The 19,862-nt window shown below is 44.9% G+C and overlaps 1 protein-coding gene across 2 annotated transcripts; it reads right to left on the minus strand.

The window, feature by feature from the left end:
• Window positions 1-657: 657 nt before the first annotated feature.
• Window positions 658-18,289, minus strand: ADIPOR1 (adiponectin receptor 1). 2 transcript variants are annotated; one of them, XM_010378826.2, is made up of 8 exons: window positions 18,083-18,289; window positions 10,822-11,056; window positions 8,307-8,423; window positions 6,263-6,434; window positions 4,813-4,999; window positions 3,613-3,800; window positions 1,873-2,066; window positions 658-1,546 (listed from the first exon to the last, which is right to left on the minus strand). In XM_010378826.2, exons 2-8 carry the CDS (start codon window positions 10,960-10,962, stop codon window positions 1,418-1,420), a joined length of 1,128 nt encoding a protein of 375 aa, XP_010377128.1. In that variant the 5' UTR covers window positions 10,963-11,056; window positions 18,083-18,289; the 3' UTR covers window positions 658-1,417. The 2 variants fall into 2 exon arrangements, with proteins under 2 accessions (XP_010377128.1, XP_030786246.1); XM_030930386.1 differs by lacking the exon at window positions 18,083-18,289 and adding an exon at window positions 17,806-17,877.
• Window positions 18,290-19,862: the final 1,573 nt, after the last annotated feature.

The raw sequence follows: 19,862 nt of genomic DNA on the forward strand, positions 1-19,862 counted from the left end.
CTCCCAAAGTGCTTGGATTAAAGGCGTGAGTCACCGTGTCCAGCCTATTACTATTATTTTTTGAGACAGTCTTGATCGGTTGCCCAGGTGAGTGCAGTGGTGTGATCTCAGCTCACTGCAACCTCTACCTCCCGGGTTCAAGTGATTCTCGTGCCTTAGCCTCCCGAGTAGCTGGGATTACAGGCGCCCACCACCACACGAGGCTAATTTTTGTATTTTTAGTAGGGATAGGGTTTTGCCATGTTAGCCATGTTGGTCTCGAACTCGTGGCCTCAAGCAATATGCCCGCCTCGGAGTCCAAAAGTGCTGGGATTACAGGCGTGAGCCATTGCACCCGGCCCTGAGAATCTCCTAATTATTGAACACTACTATAACATACTGATTTCTCTAACAAGATGGTCTGTTCTTTTCAAATGGCTTTATGAAAAAAAAATTAAAAAATGTAAAAAGATAATTCATGCAACAATTACATAAAAAAGTAAAGCTGTATTGGGGAACGGATGCTAGGAATTCAATTAGGTTCATTTATTGGCCTGCATGTGCCAGCCTGTCAATGCCTATGATTCAAATTTGTGCCTCGGGAGAATCTGAAATTATCACAGGTCTGACTTAATCTTTTGGAGTTGTGTGCAAATAATCAAGACCATACATGTGAAATCTTTGAATGCCAACTGCCTTCTGTACTTTCTTTTATTAACATCATAGTCTTTGCATCAAGATACATAGCAATGATAGCAGGTTTCTTTTTAAAGCTTAGTATTAAATATTAAATATCTTTCCCCATTTAAATTTTACATTACTCTGCCAAGAAAAAAAAAAAAATTAAAACTCAAGTTACTTGAAGCCTGGACATACTTCCATGATTAGCCGGGCTAGGTAAAAGTTGGTGGCTTTATTCTTCCTGCTCTGTAAGCAGATCCAGGCCCTATAAAGATGGGACCAGGGTATATAATTGTTTTTGAAAAGTGTGCTACAAAAATGGATGGCCTGTTATAAGCCAGGATACAAAGTTAAGGATGGGGGTAAGGGAGGGACATATTCTTCCAGAAAAAAAGACAGAATTTCTGAAGAGTCCCAGTTCATAATTTTCCCAAAATGGCTGGAGGAGAGGATAAAATCTCAACATGAGTTTCAAAGTACTGTCTCTGTGGGGGGCCGGTAGATGCCTTGCTGAGGAGGGTAACTGCTGAGGAGGGGATGGCTGAGGCTGACCATGCCCCATCTCCAGCTAGGAGAATGGAAATGGAAAGTTTATTGCCCAGTGGGGGTGAAACTGGGCTGAAGCTTGGTTGGTACTGAATTCTCTAAGAGGTTTCTTCTGGAAACAGACAACTCAGACTCTTCCTCTCACTTCAGCAAAGAAGTTATTTTTAAAAGCACTTGGGAAGTTCCTCCTCCACCCCGCAGGTGGGAAGGCTCAGAGAAGGGTGTCATCAGTACAGCCACCTTCCAGGCCGTAACGGAATTCCTGAAGGTTGGAGACCCCATAGAAGTGGACAAAGGCTGCTGCCACCACCAGGACATGGAAAATCTGATGAGACTGGAACTGTAGGAATAAAAAAGAGAAGAGCCTTTAGGATAATGCAAGGAGGAATAAGAAACAAGTAGGAGAAAGCATTTGCTACTTCTAGTTTCTCCTTAATTAAACAAATTTGTTTTAATATCATAAAAGTGGTATATTTAGATAGTTTTAAAAACACAGTCCTTGTCAGAAATATACCAAAATGTTAACACTGACAAATTTCCTTCAATGTACATATATGTACCTCCACACACTATATGATCCCAGTCTCTCACCACCTTTGCCTCAGACCTTTAAATGTGGGCTGTTCACTCACCATCACAGGCCCTGCTGGAAGACTCATTTCTTACCCATATGTCAAATTTTCCAGGAAAGAAGCGCTCAGGAATTCGAGCAGCATAAAGGCCAGCTCCAGTGATGTACATCACAGCCATGAGGAAGAACCAGCCCATCTGGCCCACTGTGGTGGCCTTGACAAAGCCCTCAGCAATAGTAAAGTGCATGGTGGGCACGACGCCACTTAAGCCAAGTCCCAGGAACACGCCTGAACAGAACAGACATAAGACTGTCACACAAGGAAACAGCCACCACATGGAAGGCACTGCTTACTCTGAAATTTCAATGTTTATGATAATTAGCTATTTTTGGATGAACAGTACATGTTTAGGAAACTTAGTTACCAGATGGATAACACTCAGCAGATATTTCTTCTATGTCCTGAATGGGAAGAAGCTGTGTAAGTGCTTACTACTTTTTAAGTAGCACCAAGAACAAACATCTCATATTTTTCATTATCTGTTAAGGAATTTAGGTAAAAATGGTATGTCAAGACCTTCTGATGTCTAATTTGGGTACAGAACTTAGATGGCAAAGGCTTCAGGTGGCTCCCAAGTCAGAGAAGCGTACGGGAGGCTTCCTGTTAAGATCATAAGTCTTACATAACCGGGACTCTAACCTCCTGAGTAGACAGATATACCCAGATAAGCAGTTATCCTGTAGCTGCTGGGACACACAGATAAGGCAACAGCAAGGGAAGAATGGGTACTTGTCTCAATACCATTACACTACACATAACTGAAGGGCAGGGACTACCTCTCCATCTTTGTAGATACCCTTGTTTAAGCACAGTGCATGGCACGTGGCTGGTGCTTGATAAATATTTCATTATTATTTTTCTTTTCTTTCTTTTCTTTTCCTTTTCTTTCTTTTCTTTTCTTTCTTTCTCTCTCTTTTTTTTTTTTTGACATAGTCTTTCTTTGTTGCCCAGGCTAGAGTGCAGCAGCGCAATCTTGGCTCACTGCAACCTCTGCCCTCCCTGGGTTCAAGTGATTCTCCCACCTCAGCCTCTCGAGGAGCTGGGATTACAGGTGCCTGCCATAGCGCCGACTAACTTTTATATTTTTAATAAAAACAGGGTTTTACCATGTTGGAGAGGCTGGTCTCGAACTCCTGACTTCAAGTGATCTGCCCGCCTCGGCCCCCCAAAGTACTGGGATAAGAGACAAAAGCCACTGCTCCCAGACAATATTTAATTAACTGAAGGTTAAAATATAGCAGATATTAATTGTAAAGGAGCTAAAGACTAGTGGTAATTGGTGGTGTTGCTGCAAGTAACGAAAGCTTAAAATAAGAGTCCAGATGAGACAACACAAAGATGTTTATGCTTGTAGCTATTACTTTGTTACCAGTGTTTATGCTCAAGGTATTTTCATTCACCAAACCAGGTATTCTATTCCCTTAGTAAAATGCCTTTGAGGGTTTTAATTTTAATCCCTTGGTCTGAGCTTGGGACTCAGGTCACTAAAATTACTGTGCTTGCTACATTTTTAAACTATCACAAACCAAGTATAAGAGTAGCTATATCTGTGCTTGCAGTTAATTGACCAGCTTGGTAATGATCTGTCCTATTAGCATTCTACTGAAATAGTATGAACTCAGCTTTGAAATTGATGCTGTTTTGAAAGTTCTGAAACACAAATCAGGGCTTGGGTGGGGTTCTCAAGCCGCAAACCTTAAGGCTCAGATAGGTTTGAGCCTATTAGGCCTAAGGCCTAAATACTTTTGAGGTTTACATATGTCTTCCGACCTACCTGCTCTTGTCTGCCGGTGCTTAGGAGTGGCAAACCGGTCCCACTGCGCCACAATGATGGCAGAAATGCCCAGGACACAGACGATGGAGAGGTAGATGAGCCGTGGCTGTGGGGAGCAGTAGAAGGAATAATAAAGCCAGGGGACGAAGCTCCCCATAATTAGAAGAGCAATCCCTGAATAGTCCAGTCTAAAAAGAACCACAAAAATGAAACACATCAGTGGGGGAAATGAATTTGTATGGCTCATTTAACTAGCTCTTTCTGTTCTCCACCTGCTCCCAGATTGAACCATCCCCTCATTTCCCATACAATCTATCCTGTATTCTGGATTAAAATTCCACAAGGTCACTTCTATTTTACGATGGAAAAGTCTCTAAGAATCCCCATTCAAAGAACTCTATCCCTTTCCTAGTGAACAGTTGTATCTCCCCTAGTAGACACTCGAATTTAGAAATTCCATCACAATCCAGCTGGTTCCCAGCATCACACTCAGGAAGGGGTTTGAAAATTCTCCTATTCTGATACAATGAGTTCTAAAAACAAAATTCTTAAATTGGGAGTGGTACTAAGGGATACTCTATGCTTTTTCTATCTTAGTTGACTTTTTAAATGAGGAAAATGTACCCTTCTTACTGATGTTGTTAGGAAAAACAAAATAATATACCACTGTCACCACCAAAACCAACAATAACAACAAAAACAAGCAAACAAATAGAACCCCAGGCTCACAGCTGGGGAGGAGAGAAAGCACAAGATGATGGACATCTGGAGCTTCCAGCAATGCATGGGCAGCAAAGATAAGCTTTACTTGACTGATGGGTAGGAACACCAGCAGAATGAAGCACAGACTATTCACCACACCCTACTATGGCTTGGGCTAATAGTGAGTTACACTAGGAATGGGTACAAGGTCTTGGAAAGCAGCCAGTGCACTGGCACTCTAAGCCGCACAAAAGATAATACTTTTCAGGTAGAAAATATATTCCACAATTGGTCTCTCCATCTGTTGAGGAGGATGCAGTAAGTCTGTTCATTAAGTGTTCAGGAGAAAAGCTTCATCACCCCACTAACCCCACAGAACAGAGAGGTTTTCCTCTGGCATATCAAGAAACCTTTAGGAGTAATATGAGCTCCTAGCACCCAGTAAGCACTGGGATATCAAGATGTGACAACAGTGCACAGTCCTTTCTTTCAACTCACTTGGAAAAAGTCCGAGAGACTTTCTCTGAATGACAATAGACGGTGTGAAAGAGCCAGGAGAAGCTGAGGCAGAGCACTGCACCCAAAAAGAACATCCCAAAAACCACCTTCTCCTGTAGAGGGGCCATGAAGTACATATTTGGTCTGAGCATGGTCAAGATTCCCAAAAAGAGAAACAGCACGAAACCTGCAGGAGGGTAAAATTAAAAAAACCTGTAAGAAAAAAGGGAATGTGTACGCTTTGACGTTGATGTTTTTGAATCAGTGAGCTACGGGCAACATCACTAATCATCAGGGAAATAGAAATTAAAAGCACTATGAGATACCACCTTACTCCTGCAAGAAAGGCCATTATTAAGAAGTCAAAAAACAACAGATGTTGGCATGGATGTGGTGAAAGGGGGATGCTTATATACTCCTTGCGGGAATGTAAATTATAAATTAGTATAACCTTTATGGAAAATGGTACAGAGATTCCTTAAAGAACTAAAAGTAGAGCTACTATTTGATCCACCAACCCCACTACTAGGTATCTACCCAAAGGAAAAGCAGTCATATGAAAAAGACACATGCCCATGTTATGTTTATTGTAGCACAATTCATAAGTCTAAAGATATGGAACCAACCTAAGTGTCCATTGACCAATGAGTGAATAAAGAAAATGTGGTGTATGTACACCATGGAATACTACTCAGCCATAAAAACGAATGCAATAATGTCTTTTGCAGCAACGTGAATGAAGCTGAAGGCCACTATTCTAAGTGAAGTTAACTTAGGAATGAAAAATCAAATATATGTTCTCACTTACAAGTGGGAGTTAAGCTATGAGTATGCAAAGGCCTACAGAGTGAGATAATGGATTATGGAGATTCAGAAGCGGGAGGGTGAGCTAGGGGTGTGGGATAGAAAAACTACATATTGGGTACAATGTACACTGCTCAGGTGATAGGTGCATTAAAATCTCAGAATTCACCAGTATATAATTCATCCATGTAACCAAATCCAATCCCCACCCTTTGTAGCCCAAGAACTATTGAAAAAAAAAAAAAAACAGAAACAAAAACCAGAAAGCTATGAGATTTAGCTGTGTAACTGCAGTCAAAAGTTTCAAAGAAAGTGGCACCGGTCGCAGAAACCCAGACAAAGAGGCCATTTTTTAAAACGCTGGCATTTTACTTTTATAGTCGGAAATTATGAAGTACAGGAAATTGTCTCCACCTAGAACAGTTCTGCCAGGGATCACAAAAGAATATCGAGTCCCAATTTCTTTGGTTTCTAGGCCTTTTACTCTCAGTCTTAAAGATCAGTGATCAAGGGTCAACCAAGGTCATTAGTAGTTTAAAGGCAGAACCTCAACTGTCAATGAATCCGAGCAACTCTGTTCGGCTCTATAATCCCTCGGCAGTTAGGGAGACAATGAATTTGACTTTTCCCCATCCAAACCACTCACCAAGCAGATGGGTCCAGATGTTGCCAGTTTCTGTATGGATGCGGAAGATGCTCTTGAAGCAAGCTCGAAAGGAGGGCATCGGTGGTCTATGACCATGTAGCAGATAGTCATTGTCCTTTAGCCAGTCAGGGAGCACATCATATGGGATGACCCTCCAACGTCCCTCCCAGACCTAGAACATATACACTTTCTCTAGGTAGGGCACTAGAGAATAATACCTTCCCCAAGGACAAGCAATGATGGAGAACCAGCCTGGACTGGGAGATATCCAAGACATAGCATGAATGGGACTAGCAGAGTCCTGACTCATATTTTGACCATTAAAAAAAAAAAAAAAAAAAAAAAAAATCCTGGCTGGGTGCTGCAGCTCACGCCTGTAATCCTAGCACTTTGGGAGGCTGAGGCGGGTGGATCACCTGACATCAGGAGTTCAAGACCTGCCTGATCAACATGGTGAAACCCTGTCTCTACTAAAAATACAAAAATTGGCTGGGCACGGTGGCAGGCACCTGTAATCCCAGCTACTCGGGAGGCCGAGGCAGGAGAATCATTTGAACCTGGGAGGCGGAGGTTGCGGTGAGCAGAGACTGTACCACTGCACTCCAGCCTGGGTGACCAAGCAAGACTCTGTATTCCCAAAAAAAAAAAAAAAAAAAAAATCCCTTTGTCTTTGTTTCATGTTAGTTTATCTGGAGAAGTTTTAAGTTAAGTGTTTCTCAACCTTTTAAGAAAATATGGGCCGCAGGCTGGGCGCGGTGGCTCAAGCCTGTAATCCCAACACTTTGGGAGGCCGAGACGGGCAGATCACAAGGTCAGGAGATCGAGACCATCCTGGCTAACACAGTGAAACCCCGTCTCTACTAAAAAATACAAAAAACTAGCCGGGCGAAGTGGCGGGTGCCTGTAGTCCCAGCTACTCAGGAGGCTGAGGCAGGAGAATGGCGTAAACCCGGGAGGCGGAGCTTGCAGTGAGCTGAGATCCAGCCACTACACTCCAGCCTGGGCAACAGAGCCAGACTCCGTCACAAAAAAAAAAAAAAAGAAAAAAGAAAATGTGGGCCGGGCGCGGTGGCTCAAGCTTGTAATCCCAGCACTTTGGGAGGCCGAGATGGGCGGATCACAAGGTCAGGAGATCGAGACCATCCTGGCTAACACGGTGAAACCCTGTCTCTACTAAAAAATACAAAAAACTAGCCGGGCGAGGTGGCGGGCGCCTGTAGTCCCAGCTACACGGGAGGCTGAGGCAGGAGAATGGAGGGAACCTGGGAGGCAGAGCTTGCAGTGAGCTGAGATCTGGCCACTGCACTCCAGCCTGGGCGACAGAGCGAGACTCTGCCTCAAAAAAAAAAAAAAAAAAAAAAAAAAAAGAAAATATGGTGCAACCAGGCTGGGCGCAGTGGCTCACGCCTGTAATTCCAGCACTTTGAGAGGCCAAGACGGGCGGATAACCTGCGGATCACCTAAGGTCGGGAGTTCGAGACCAGCCAGACCAATGTGGAGAAACCCCATCTCTACTAAAAGTACAAAAATTAGCTGGGCGTGGTGGCACATGTCTGTAATCCCAGCTACTTGGGAGGCTGAGGCAGGAGAATGGCTTGAACCCGGCAGAGGTTGTGGTGAGCTGAGATCGTGCCACTGCAACCGGGAGACAAGAGCAAAACTCCGTCTCAAAAAAAAAAAAATATGGTACAACTTCCTTTAGGCTACTTGAAATCTCAAAATTGATATACTGAATAAAAACAAAACAATTATAAACATCATTTTAAAAAGCATACAGATCCCTCCTTTGCCCCTCTCCAGGAGATTCTATCTCGTGTCCCATCCCTCCACCAATTAGATTCTAAGTTCTTTACCACATCTTTTTAGAGTTAGGGGTTCTTAATCTAGGATCCATGCACTATGGACAGGATCCAGGGAGTAGATGGCAAATCCACTCCTTCCCAGAAGTAAAAGCTCTTCAACCCAGTGGAAGCTTGCTGGCTGGGGACATCCCAGACAGGCCTGCTGCCCTTCCTCTTCCAGGACAGAAACTCATAGGCCATACCTTGTACACAAACTCCTCCATCTTCTCCATGGCGTGGTGGGCTTGCAGGGGAAGTGTCAGTACCCGCACCTCCTCCTCTTCTTCCTGGGGCACTGGACATGTTTGCTCTTCTTCAGCCTGTGAGGGAAAAACCCCATAACAATCCAGGGAGTCATAAACTGTACTATTCCAGAGCAGAGACCCAGAAAAACCCAAACCTAACGCCTTCTGCCCAGCCTCTCTCCTACAGAGGGTCTTGTGGTCTCTTCTCCAAAAGCATACATACTGAGTTTACAATACTTGTTAGAAATTTATTAATACTTCATAAATGCTGGAGTGAACATTGTATGCAGTGTGTAAAAGGACTCTCACAGAGACTAGCATTGGGGGAATGCAGGATTAGCATACCAGCTCTAGGTACTGAATGACATCCTTTCCTCTAGGATAGTGGTTCTCAACTTTCCTCAGTTTCCCAAAGAGTTCTCTCTTCTAGGCCATTACATTTTCTTTCTTTTCTTTTTTTTTTTTTTGAGATGGAATATCCCTCTGTCACCCAGGCTGGAATACAGTGGTGCAATCTCTGTTCACTGCAACCTCCACCTCCCAGGTTCAAGCAATTCTCATGCCTTGGCCTCCAAGTAGCTGGGATTACAGGCGCCCACGACCATGCCTGACTAATTTTTGTACTTTTAGTAGAGATGCAGTTTCACCATGTTGGCCAGACTGGTCTCGAACTCCTGACCTCAAGTGATCCTCCCGTCTCAGCCTACCAAAGTGCTGGGATTACAGGCTGAGCTACCAGCCCAGCCTACATTTTCAAAACAATGAAAAAGACAGAGTCTCAGAGAGTTCCATAACAATAATTCTGTTAGAGTTCCCTGTTCACTGACTCTAGGGATGCTGTCATGATCGAAACTTTGTATCTATAGCAGCTCCCAGGAGCACCAGGGCCTCAAAACTGGTTCCATGGAAAACAGCAGTACTGACTCCAGGGCCTAAAAGAGCACACCCAGGAGCGCACTTGCCTGTGAAAGGAAGAGAACTTTTTTCTCTCTCTCTATCCCAAGGCTCTGAATCATGGCTATAGAAAGCCTGGCAGTTCAACTCCTGTTCTGGGCTATTTCTCTCCTGTTGTTGATGGTCACTGGTAAACACATTGTCCATCTTAGATTTTGTGCTACAGCTTTCAGCCAGCCTACCCCAATGTCCATTCTCTCTCTTCCTAAGTAACAAAGTCCACAGTTTTGTTCAGGGTGGCAATGTTACTGCAATTTTACTCAGGCTGCACTTTCCAACCTCCACTGCAGCTGAATATAGTTATGTAAGTAAGTTCTGGCCTAAGTGTTATGAGGTACTTCCTGATAGTCCCTTTATTTTTGTTTTTCTGAGAGGGGGTTTCACTCTTGTTGCCCAGGCTGGAGTACAATGGCACGATCTCAGCTCACTGCAACCTCTGCCTCCCAGGTACAAGTGATTCTCCTGCCTCAGCCTCCCGAGTAGCTGGGATTACAGGCGACTGCCACCACACCCAGCTAATTTTTGTATTTTTTAATAGAGATAGTCCCTTTAAAAGGGAAAGAGGTGGCCGGGCACAGTGGCTCACACCTATAATTCCAACACTTTGGGAGGCTGAGGCAGGAGGATCACTTGAGCCTAGGAGTTTAAAAGATCAGCCTGGGCAACATGGCAAGACTTTATCTCAATAAAAATAAAAGCGAAAGAGAGGGCCTTTCTTCTCCTTTCCCTTTCATGGTGGGTAGAATGTGGGTATGATGGGCAACATATTAAGAGTGATGGGGCCGGGCGCGGTGGCTCACGCCTGTAATCCCAGCACTGTGGGAGGCCGAGACGGGCGGATCACAAGGTCAGGAGATCGAGACCATCCTGGCTAACACGGTGAAACCCCGTCTCTACTAAAAATGCAAAAAATTAGCCGGGCGTGGCGGCGAGCGCTTGTAGTCCCAGCTGCTTGGGAGGCTGAGGCAGGAGAATGGCGGGAACCCGGGAGGCGGAGCTTGCAGTGAGCCGGGATCGCGCCACTGCACTCCAGCCTGGGCCACAGAGCGAGACTCCGTCTCAAAAAAAAAAAAAAAAAAAAAAAAGTGATGGGGGAGCAACACAGGTGCTGACAGTGGTGGAGTCTCCATATTAGCCCTGGATTGGTTACTTCTGAAATTCTTTTGCTTGAGAGACTTCCGTCCTGTCAAAGCTGTAAGGATTTTTGTGTGTTATATGAAGTCAAACCTAATCCTAATTGACTGCTTCCTTCATTCATTCAGATATTTACTGATTATTTATTGGACTGCAGGCCTTGTGCTAAGCATTGGTGTTACAAAGATGAGTGAATTCCCAAAAGCTTACAATGGGGAAAGCAGACAACAAGATGTTTATAATAGTATCATAGAGACTCAGATAGAGACATTTCCAGAATGCAATGTTCCTCCTTTTGAACAGTGAGATCTTAAAAAAAGAGAAACTGAGGGAGTTCTAAGGAGAGAAACTGAACAAGGGGATGACTCCTGGGAAGATGACTTACTTTGGTTGGGTTGGCGATTACCCGTTTGCCCTTCTCTTCTAGCAGGGGTCCTAGTTCAGCCAGTTCCACCGTGTCAGTTTCCCTGTTACTGGCAGGAGTCCCATTCCCCTGTGCCACCACAGATCCTTTGTGGGAAGACATCTGGCTGGTACCTCAATACCCTGCAGCTTCAGCTTGGGGAAAGGTTGGGGTCTCTCAGCCCCAGGGGGCAGAGATCTCCCTGTGATAGTAGACACTAAAAGCAAACACAAATATGAAGGATTGACAATTTATTCCTCTTACAGTTTCATTTCTATACTCTAATATTGAATAAGAAGCTAATCAACCCATATCCTGTCCCAATTCTAAAGGCCAGTTAATTGCTTAAATGAAATCTATTCCTGTCCTCCCTCTTTAACGTCAACCTTTACCCAGAACCTCACTGATCTTATAAGTAAGGCTGAAAATGTAACACCTAGTTGCTTGCTTTCAAATAATCTAAGGTTACTGCACCAAACTGTCACCACTAGAAAAACAGCTACCCACCCTCAACTCACTCCCACAGGTATGGAACCATTTAGTGAGAAGAGTCTCAACTACCACTCCTAAAGCTCACTCTGCCCAAGAAAGGCCTAGCTCTGAGGCTGAGGAACAAAAATATAAAGCCATCATCTGGCTGCAATTACTACAAGATCATCCAGGCTTAGAAATGAATTAAATGCCAACTGAACTCAGTTGGACCTTATCTACAAATGCTTTGATAAATGTGTCATGCATACAAAAGGAACTTGGTTGTGGGACAGATGCCTAGTGGTTAATTTCTCTGCGAAGTCTACTAATTCTATTATAGCATTATAGCCTGAGTTCAACCCTGGGATAACAAGCTTTCATCACAATCTGTCCTGCAAGCAAGCAAGAACTTACCTGGAAGCAGGAAGGTGAAGACAAGGAGGCAGCCCCACTTTACCCTTTGCCACACACATACCTAATAACCAGCTCTGCAAGAACTTGTTTCAACCACCACAACCCATAATCTAAGCCCCACTCAAATGAGTATTTCAGAAACTACAGACAGGCACACACAAAATCAGAAAAACCCAGAATTCCATTTTCTAGGAAAAATCTCAGACACTTTAGGTTTTCCTGAGTTGGATTTTCACGGTAGTCTTTAATCAGGCCTCAGGGAAATGCAAATAAAAAAAGAGGGAAAGTGGGAGAAAGTTTCCAAAGATTTCCACTATGCTGTAAATTATTAGTTCTTTCCCCAGCCCTACCCCACACAAAGGACTTTGTTATAGCAATAGCAGTAGCCAGAATATTAGCATTTTCTGGCATTGGTTACTCAAGCCCCACCCAAACCCAAATAACCACATTGCAATGCAGGCAGGGCCAGGTAACACCTACGTATGGAGTGGGTTGCATTCCGGGAGAGGAAACTTAAGCTTAGGGAGCCCCAATCTTTTATACTGGGCAGTAAACATAACTTTGCTCCTGAGGGAGACACTATATCATCCATGGCTATTCACTATATACAAATATCTTTGATATCTTGTGTTAGTTCTTTTTTATCTAAGAGTAATCACAATTCCTTCTCAGGGATTATAAATCTCTTTCTCTGACTCCCTAACTCTCTCTGTCTCTCTGTCTCTCTCTCTCCCCCTCCTTCCCTCCTGGAGCTGGGACACCCTTCTTTTCCTGCCCTTGGACATCAGAAACTCCAAGTTCTCCTGCCTTGGGATTCTGGGACGTGCACCAATAGCCCCTTGGGTTCTCAGGCCTTCAGCCTTAAACTGAACCAGTTACGGACTTCCCTCGTTGTCTAGCTTGCAGATGACATACTGTGGGACTTAGCCTCCATAATCTCATGAGCCAATTCCCCTAATAAATCCCACCTGTATCCATATGTATGTATCCTATTGGTGCTTTCTGGAGAAACACTTACTAACACATCAGGTAAGGGCAATCCTCAAGCTTCTAAACAGTCATAAGTCATGCTATGCTCAACCCACAAGCACAGCTGAAAGCAACCAGCAATTTAGTCCAAGAGAGACAAAAACAATAACTTGCTATACAGCAGACCTTTATATGGTGTCAACACATAGGCAGTTCCTCTTCCTTTAAATGTGCAAGACTCTGATGAGATGCCAGCACACAGTCATAGTGAACAATTGAGCTCAAGGAGAACAGGAAGCTGAAGGACTCTGAAAATCTCGAGGATGGGCAACCCACATGAGAGGGACACTAGGAAATCTTTCTCAATAGGCTGACCTCAAAACATATTTCCTCAAAGTGAAGTACTACTGAATCAGCACCTTTACTAAAAAAACACGTTATATCGCAAGCAAAACAACAACAACAACAACAAAAAACACTTTATATCACAAGCAAAAACCATAAATAGTTTTGGGCATCTTGGATAAATCTGAAAAGAGGGGGACACTTAGCTTGCGATACTGTTGGCAGTAATTTAGATCAGACCACCAGGGCAGAAACAAAACAAAACAAAACAAAACAAAATTCTGGTTCTAAGATGCAACACACGGATCATAAGATAATAAATATACTTTATTTTGGTTAGAACCCATTTCAAAATGAATGAATGGGGCAGATTCCAGCTTGCGAGCATATGACTTAACTTCTAGCCACTTAGATAAGGGCTTATGCACATTTTCTTGTGCTTGTGGTGGCTTCTCTTATCCCTTTCCCCAGAGTAAGTCAACACATTCATTATTTAGCAAGTGCATTTAGGAACAGCACCCTAAGGCATTCTAAGATACCGTGCAAAATACAAGTTGAACAAGTTATAGCATTGTTGTCAAAGAGCCAGATAACATAGGTAGTTTGTCATATGCACAAAAATAAGTGATACAATTTGATTGCTCCAGGAGGGCAGTGGAGGGAGAGAACCCCTCAACTAGAACCGTCACACACTAAATTTAGTCATTTTGAGTGCTATGTAACTATTTTACTAGAGGCAATGAGAATAATATAGAGAAAATTTAAGTTGGGCAATTAGGGTCCAAAGATCATATGCAGAATCCAGCTTGGCATTCTTACTAATTTCATCATTTGATCTGAAAAGTTTTTATGCTCGCAAGTCTTCTGGCTATCATCAGTCTTTTCCCTTTTCAGTCCAACACAATTACTATTAGTTCTTCTGATTCCCTCTAGCTCCTCTATCACTAGCTCCTATACCACCTCTACAAATCTAGACCCAGAGTCACCAAAACCTGAGACCCCAGTTAACTCACAAACCAGCCAACAGCTACAACTCATCATACAAAATATATCATCATGCATTCAAGTACATACAATGGAGGTCAATGGAGATCATGTCATCATAGTGAGCAAAGTCCATTGTCCAGTTTGGTCTTCTAAACTGTAGTAACACAGAGACAGGAAAGGGAGAGATAGGGATCGGACGTCTGGCAAGAAAGAAGAGCAAATAATACTAGGATCTGAAAATACCACTTCTATGGGGTGGATCACTCACAAACAATGGAGAATTACAAGTGTGTTTTAGTCTATGATGTAAAATCAGAACAAACCCGTAAGGTGTTAGAATGATCCTAGGAGAGCCAACTTTCTGCCAGTTTTCTATGTCCTTATGTATTTTAGAGGAAATGCCTTTCCCCTCAAGCTTGCCACACCCAATGTTGCCAATTACATTTGAGCCAAACTCGACTGAGTGCATTTTTGATGGGATTTCTTCAACTCAAGCTAATAAACCTTTACCACTAAGCTTTCCAACTGGGTAAACCTAGGATATTAGAGAGTAAAGCTGTGGAGCAGGGAGGTGTTTGTACTCCTATAAATAAGATAATCCTGTGTCAAACTTGGGGAAAAGACTGATTTTTAATCACCAGCCAGTTAGCTGGAGAGTTATTTCACTCATAGTTTTTGGAGACATTTATACTGTGAACCAATTCCCAAGTTTTCCAGGTTATAGCACACCTTTCCTGGAGGCAAAGACACAAAGTTTCTAAGAGTTTGGTTCCCGGGCCTTTAGAGAGTCTGTGGGTAGGCTCTATCCATGCCTAGCTTGATTCTTGTGCTAAAGCAAGACCAGTCTAGCAGTATAGATAAAGAACACAGTCATCTTTCCCCTTATCTACTGTATGTTAGGGAGGATAGTTTCACAGCTTTGTTGGAGAAACATTAGTCAAAGCAAAAGCACATGCTTGAAATCACCAAACTACAGTAATGGGGCCTCAGCTCTCCTACTTGATGCCAAGCATCCCAGAGTATGAAGTGGAAAAACAATCTGACTTCCTTCGTAGTTTTTCCCCAACAGAAGAAGTCTTTTAAGAAAGGGTCTTGCTTGGTCACCCAGGCTGGAGTGCAGTGGTGTGATCTCAGCTCACTGCAGCCTCAACCTGCCGGACTCAAGCGATCCTCCCACCTGAGCTTCCCAAGTCTTAGTAACTGGGACTAAAGGCATGTGCCACCACGCCCAGCTAATATTGTTTATTTTGTAGAGACGAGGTCTCACTATGTTGCCCAGGCTAGTCTCGATTCCTCCAGCCTTGGCATCCCAAAGTGCTGGGATTACAGGTATGAACCACTGTGCCTGACAGAAGAGGTGTTTTTGAACCGTAACAGACAGGCAAACTTTGCTAACGTTATGACAAAAAAAAAGTGAACAGTATACAGGCATATGAAGGATTTTAACGCCAGCCCATTTTTTATTTTTGGAGTCCGGGTCTTGCTCCCAGTTCAGTCAGTTCCAGGCCCAGGCTGGAGTGTGTGGCATGACAATAGCTCACTGCAGCCTAGTACTCCTAGACTCAAGCAATTCTCCTGCATCAGCCTCCCAAAGTGCTGGGATTACAGGTGTGAGCCACCGCGCCCAACCAATGCCAGCTCCCACTTTTTTTTTTTTTTTTTTTTGGAGACAAGAGTCTTGCTCTATCCTCCAGGTTAGAGTACAGTGGTACAATCTGCTCACTGCAACCTCCGCCTCCCAGCGTCAAGCAATTCATTCTCATGCCTCAGCCTTCCAAGTAGCTGGGATTACAGGCACCTGCCACCACATCCAGATAATTTTTGTATTTTTAGTAGAGACGGGGTTTCGCCATGTTGATCAGGTTGGTCTCGAACTCCTGACCTCAGGTGATCCACCCACCTCAGTCTCCCAAAGTGCTGAGATTACAGGCATGAGTTACCACGTCCGGCCTGTGCCCCCAACATTTTTGAGCAGGAAAAAGGAATTAACTTTGAGCATGGCGAGAGGAACAAAATCCAGGAGGTGACATTAGGGACAAATGGACATAACAACATTGATGAGTACTGACCCAAGAAAAAAACCTCACCATAATTCACAAAGCTTCTAGATATAAAGACGACCGCTTATCTTACCTGTGTGATAATAAGTAGATGGGACAGGATAATGTGGCAGGAGTGTTAAAGGGTTTCAGTTTGACTTTGTATTAGAAGTCAAAGGAAACTTCCTATGGAAACAGAGAACAAATATACTGGCCTAGAAAGAAGGGCAATTTCTTAACCTTCATTAATCTGAGAATACCAATTACTTACAATATGCGTGGTGTTGTGGCCACAGAGACAAGGCAAAGAGGAGTCAGAGGGTTGAAATGGTCGTTGGCCTCTAAACGGGGGAAATAACTTTCCTAATATCATTACTACAAGGCTTAGTGCCATTATGTGCAGGAGGAATTCAAAAGAAAAGCGCAACTTTAGTTGAAGTGATCAGAAAAGTTTTGTGGAATATTTTATGAAAGGAGCTTGATAGGTGGAGATGGAAACAGGGCATTCCAGGAGAGTATATGGTGTGAACAAGCCATGAAAGAACACAGTCCCCTGGGCAGTAAACAATTCATTTTTCCAAAGAGTCCTGGAAAGGTAAAATGAGGCCAGACTGAAGAAACTGAAAATAGCCTAAAAGCCTACTTAAGGTGGTGTGTCCTTTATAAATCAGTAATGGGGATCGGTGGATTAATGTTGCTTCCTGTTACTTTTCTGAGATTCTCTCCTACCTGCGGGCAAAGTCTTGACCACTGAGAATAGAAGGCTTTCAGATTCTACTCTACAGTTAGGTATGGTTTTGCGGAGGTCTACCCTAACATGGGCCTTCACAGGTAACATCGGTTTTTATCATTGATTTCCCAAGTGCAAATTACAATATGGATACGTAAAAGTTACTCCTGGAGTAAATACATTTAGTGGCTGCAAGCCGGAACCCCGACATTGCAATCTGTTTAGCACCACCCTAAATTCCTGGCAGTATAGATACTGTACAATCTCAGGAACCGAAGTTGCACCATGGTGCCCTACCCAACTACTAGCAAAACAGAAAAGCAGTGAACAGACCCCACTATTACTTCATTTCAGAAAAGAACCAGTCATTATCATCTTCATTTGTTTTGAAGACCGCAGCCTATGTATTCTCAGCTGTATTTTCTAGCCTGTCTTCTAAATTACTTGAGGGAAGTACTACGGTTCATCTAGTAAAGAACCATGGCCTCCTGGTGCTCCTCCGACATGTGAAACGGTGTAAACTGAAATTGGCCTTGTCAGTTTCCCATTCTCCCACGGAGCACCAGAAACTGAGGGAAAACACTTCTCTATTTTCTTAAAATCGAAGGCTTGAAGACCAAAATTCTCAAACAGAAGATAGTATACATCAATCCTAGATATCTCAGCTAATGAAATTTCATTTTCCCCCAAAGTAGCTTCGATTCTGCCCCGCATTTCAGCCTTCAGGATTACCTTAACCCTGCAGAGCGATCACCAACCTCCCTTCCCACCCCATCAAAGCGAGGGCACTGTCACGACTTGGCTTGCCAAAGATTGTTGGTGGAGGAACCTTTGGGCTTCCCCGCCACCCAGTGCGGCTGTTCCCCGCTGAGAGGCGGTTCGCGACCTAGGCCCGCAGCACTCCCTGCCCACGCGCGGCAGCCTCGGGGCCAGGCTTAGCTCTGGCTGTCTGGTCCCGATCCGGGGAACCCATGCATCTCCACCCCGTGGGGCTAAAGGCGCAGCACTCACAAGACTGCCGGGAGTCGGGGGACAGCCGGGGACGAGCGCCCACTGCACCTAGGCCTCTTCGGAGGCGGCGCGCAGTGGGAGGGGCCGGAAATGTTTACAACCTCGACCGGCTGGACGCTGGGAGGACTGGCGGCTCCAGGGCTGGGGCCCGAGCCCCTTGGCACGTCGGAGCGGGTTCCCCCAACGGCTATCTCCTTCCTAGGCCTGGGTGGGGGCCCCCGGGGTCCCCGCGCTCCCACCGAGTCCCCGCCCACCGCGCAGCCCCGGGGAGACTTACAGCCGGGCGGGCAGGCTCTGCTGGGGGCCGCGGTCCCCAGCGCTACATCCCGCGGCGCTGGAGGCGGCCTGCGGCCGAGCAGCCCCTATCTTCAGCGCCCTCTCCGAGCCGGAAGGGGCGCGCGACCGCCCGCGTCACCTCCGCAGCCGCGTCGCCTCCTCTCGGGCTCTGCCTCGCCCGTCCAATCCCAGGCCTTCTCGCGGAGTCCCAATCACAGGCCCGCGCCCGCCGGCCACACCTCCCGCCTGGAGCCCCGCTCTGCCGCCCCGCCTTCGCTGCCGCCTGCCCACCTCCCCGCCGCGGCCAGGTAACCTCCACCCGCCCCGGGCTTGCTGTCGCTCGTCCGATTCCACACTCCACCTCATTCCACCTCGTTATCGCAGCCTGAAGTGCGTGATGGAGAAGGAATTTCAGAGAATGAGGCTGAACGTCGGGAGGGAATACTGAATTTTCTACCATACACCTTGTCTCATCTCCTCTGTCCCCAAGGCTAGTCGTTTCATCACTGAAACACTTCTTAATCCCTTCTTCAACCGCATGGTCCCTCCCTCCCACAAACTACTGAGTGCCTACCATGTGCCAGGCCCTGGGCTAGACCTCAGTCTGCCTCCTGTTATTTTCTTGTCAGAGAGCGGAATTGTTTCTAACCACTCTTGCTGGTGAACCCGTGCCCCCGCTCCTGCTTCTACAGGCACCCAGAGTGCAGATCGGGGAGACGACATAGGGTATAGTACAGCCCTTGTCTGAACCACACAACACAGAAGGGGATTTCAGGGTCTGGCCATTTTCTCATTTCTCCCAAGAATGAAATAGTATTATTTTATTCCCACTTTTCAGATGACGTAACTATCATTTGGAGGGGTTCAGTAATGTGCTCAAGGTCACAGACTGGCCAGGGACAGAAGCTTGGCTCTATGTGACTCTAGAGCCCATGCTCTGGAGCCCCAGACACAGCAATACACAATTGCTGAAAAGCAGAAAAGCAAGAAAAGCAATGTCGATCTTCCTCTTGTGAGCGAACCTTCAACTCACAGGATTATTATAAGGATTAAATTATGTAATGTAGATAGAGTACTTGGCACAGTACCTCGATATGGCTGTTAACTCAAAAAAAGTTTTAATTTATTTTTTTTAGGGACAGGTTCTCACTGTCACCTAGGCTGGAGTGCAGCGGTGCAATCATCAGATCATAGCTCACTGTGCAACTAGTGCCATTCTAGAGGCAGAGAAAGTGACTCATTGTAATCTGATATAGGTGCCTCAGGGACGTGGGGTCAATTCTCTTGGTCCTGGTTAAAAGCATGGGCTCTGGAGTCACATAGAGCCATGCTTCTGTCCCAGGTCAGTCTATGATCTTGAGCACATTACTAAATCCCTCCAAATGATAATTACCTCATCTGAAAAATGGGAATAAAATAATACTATTTCATTGGGTCTTTTGTCAGGATTGAGTGAGATAATTCATGCAGGTTCTTATGATGAGGCCTGGTCAATGGTAAGTGCTTTCTAAATGTTAGCTATTACCATGTTGCCCTTTGTATAAAACCCTCAGAAACTTCCCACTGTCCCAAGGATTGAGTCCAGGTTTCTTCAGCGTAGTGTTTCAAGGCCCTTTGTGAGCTGGCTGTAACCTCTAAGGCCTCATCCTTCTCCATTTTCCCTCTGGCATGTTGGGCCTTGGTGAACTAGTTCTTTAAAGTGAACTTCTCTTTCATTCCTCCAGGCTGTTGCACATGCTGATCCTTCTGTTGGACTGCCCTTCTCATTGTCTGCTGCAAGA

Source organism: Rhinopithecus roxellana, chromosome 1 (assembly GCF_007565055.1).
Source record: "Rhinopithecus roxellana isolate Shanxi Qingling chromosome 1, ASM756505v1, whole genome shotgun sequence".
Classification (NCBI taxonomy): domain Eukaryota; kingdom Metazoa; phylum Chordata; class Mammalia; order Primates; family Cercopithecidae; genus Rhinopithecus; species Rhinopithecus roxellana.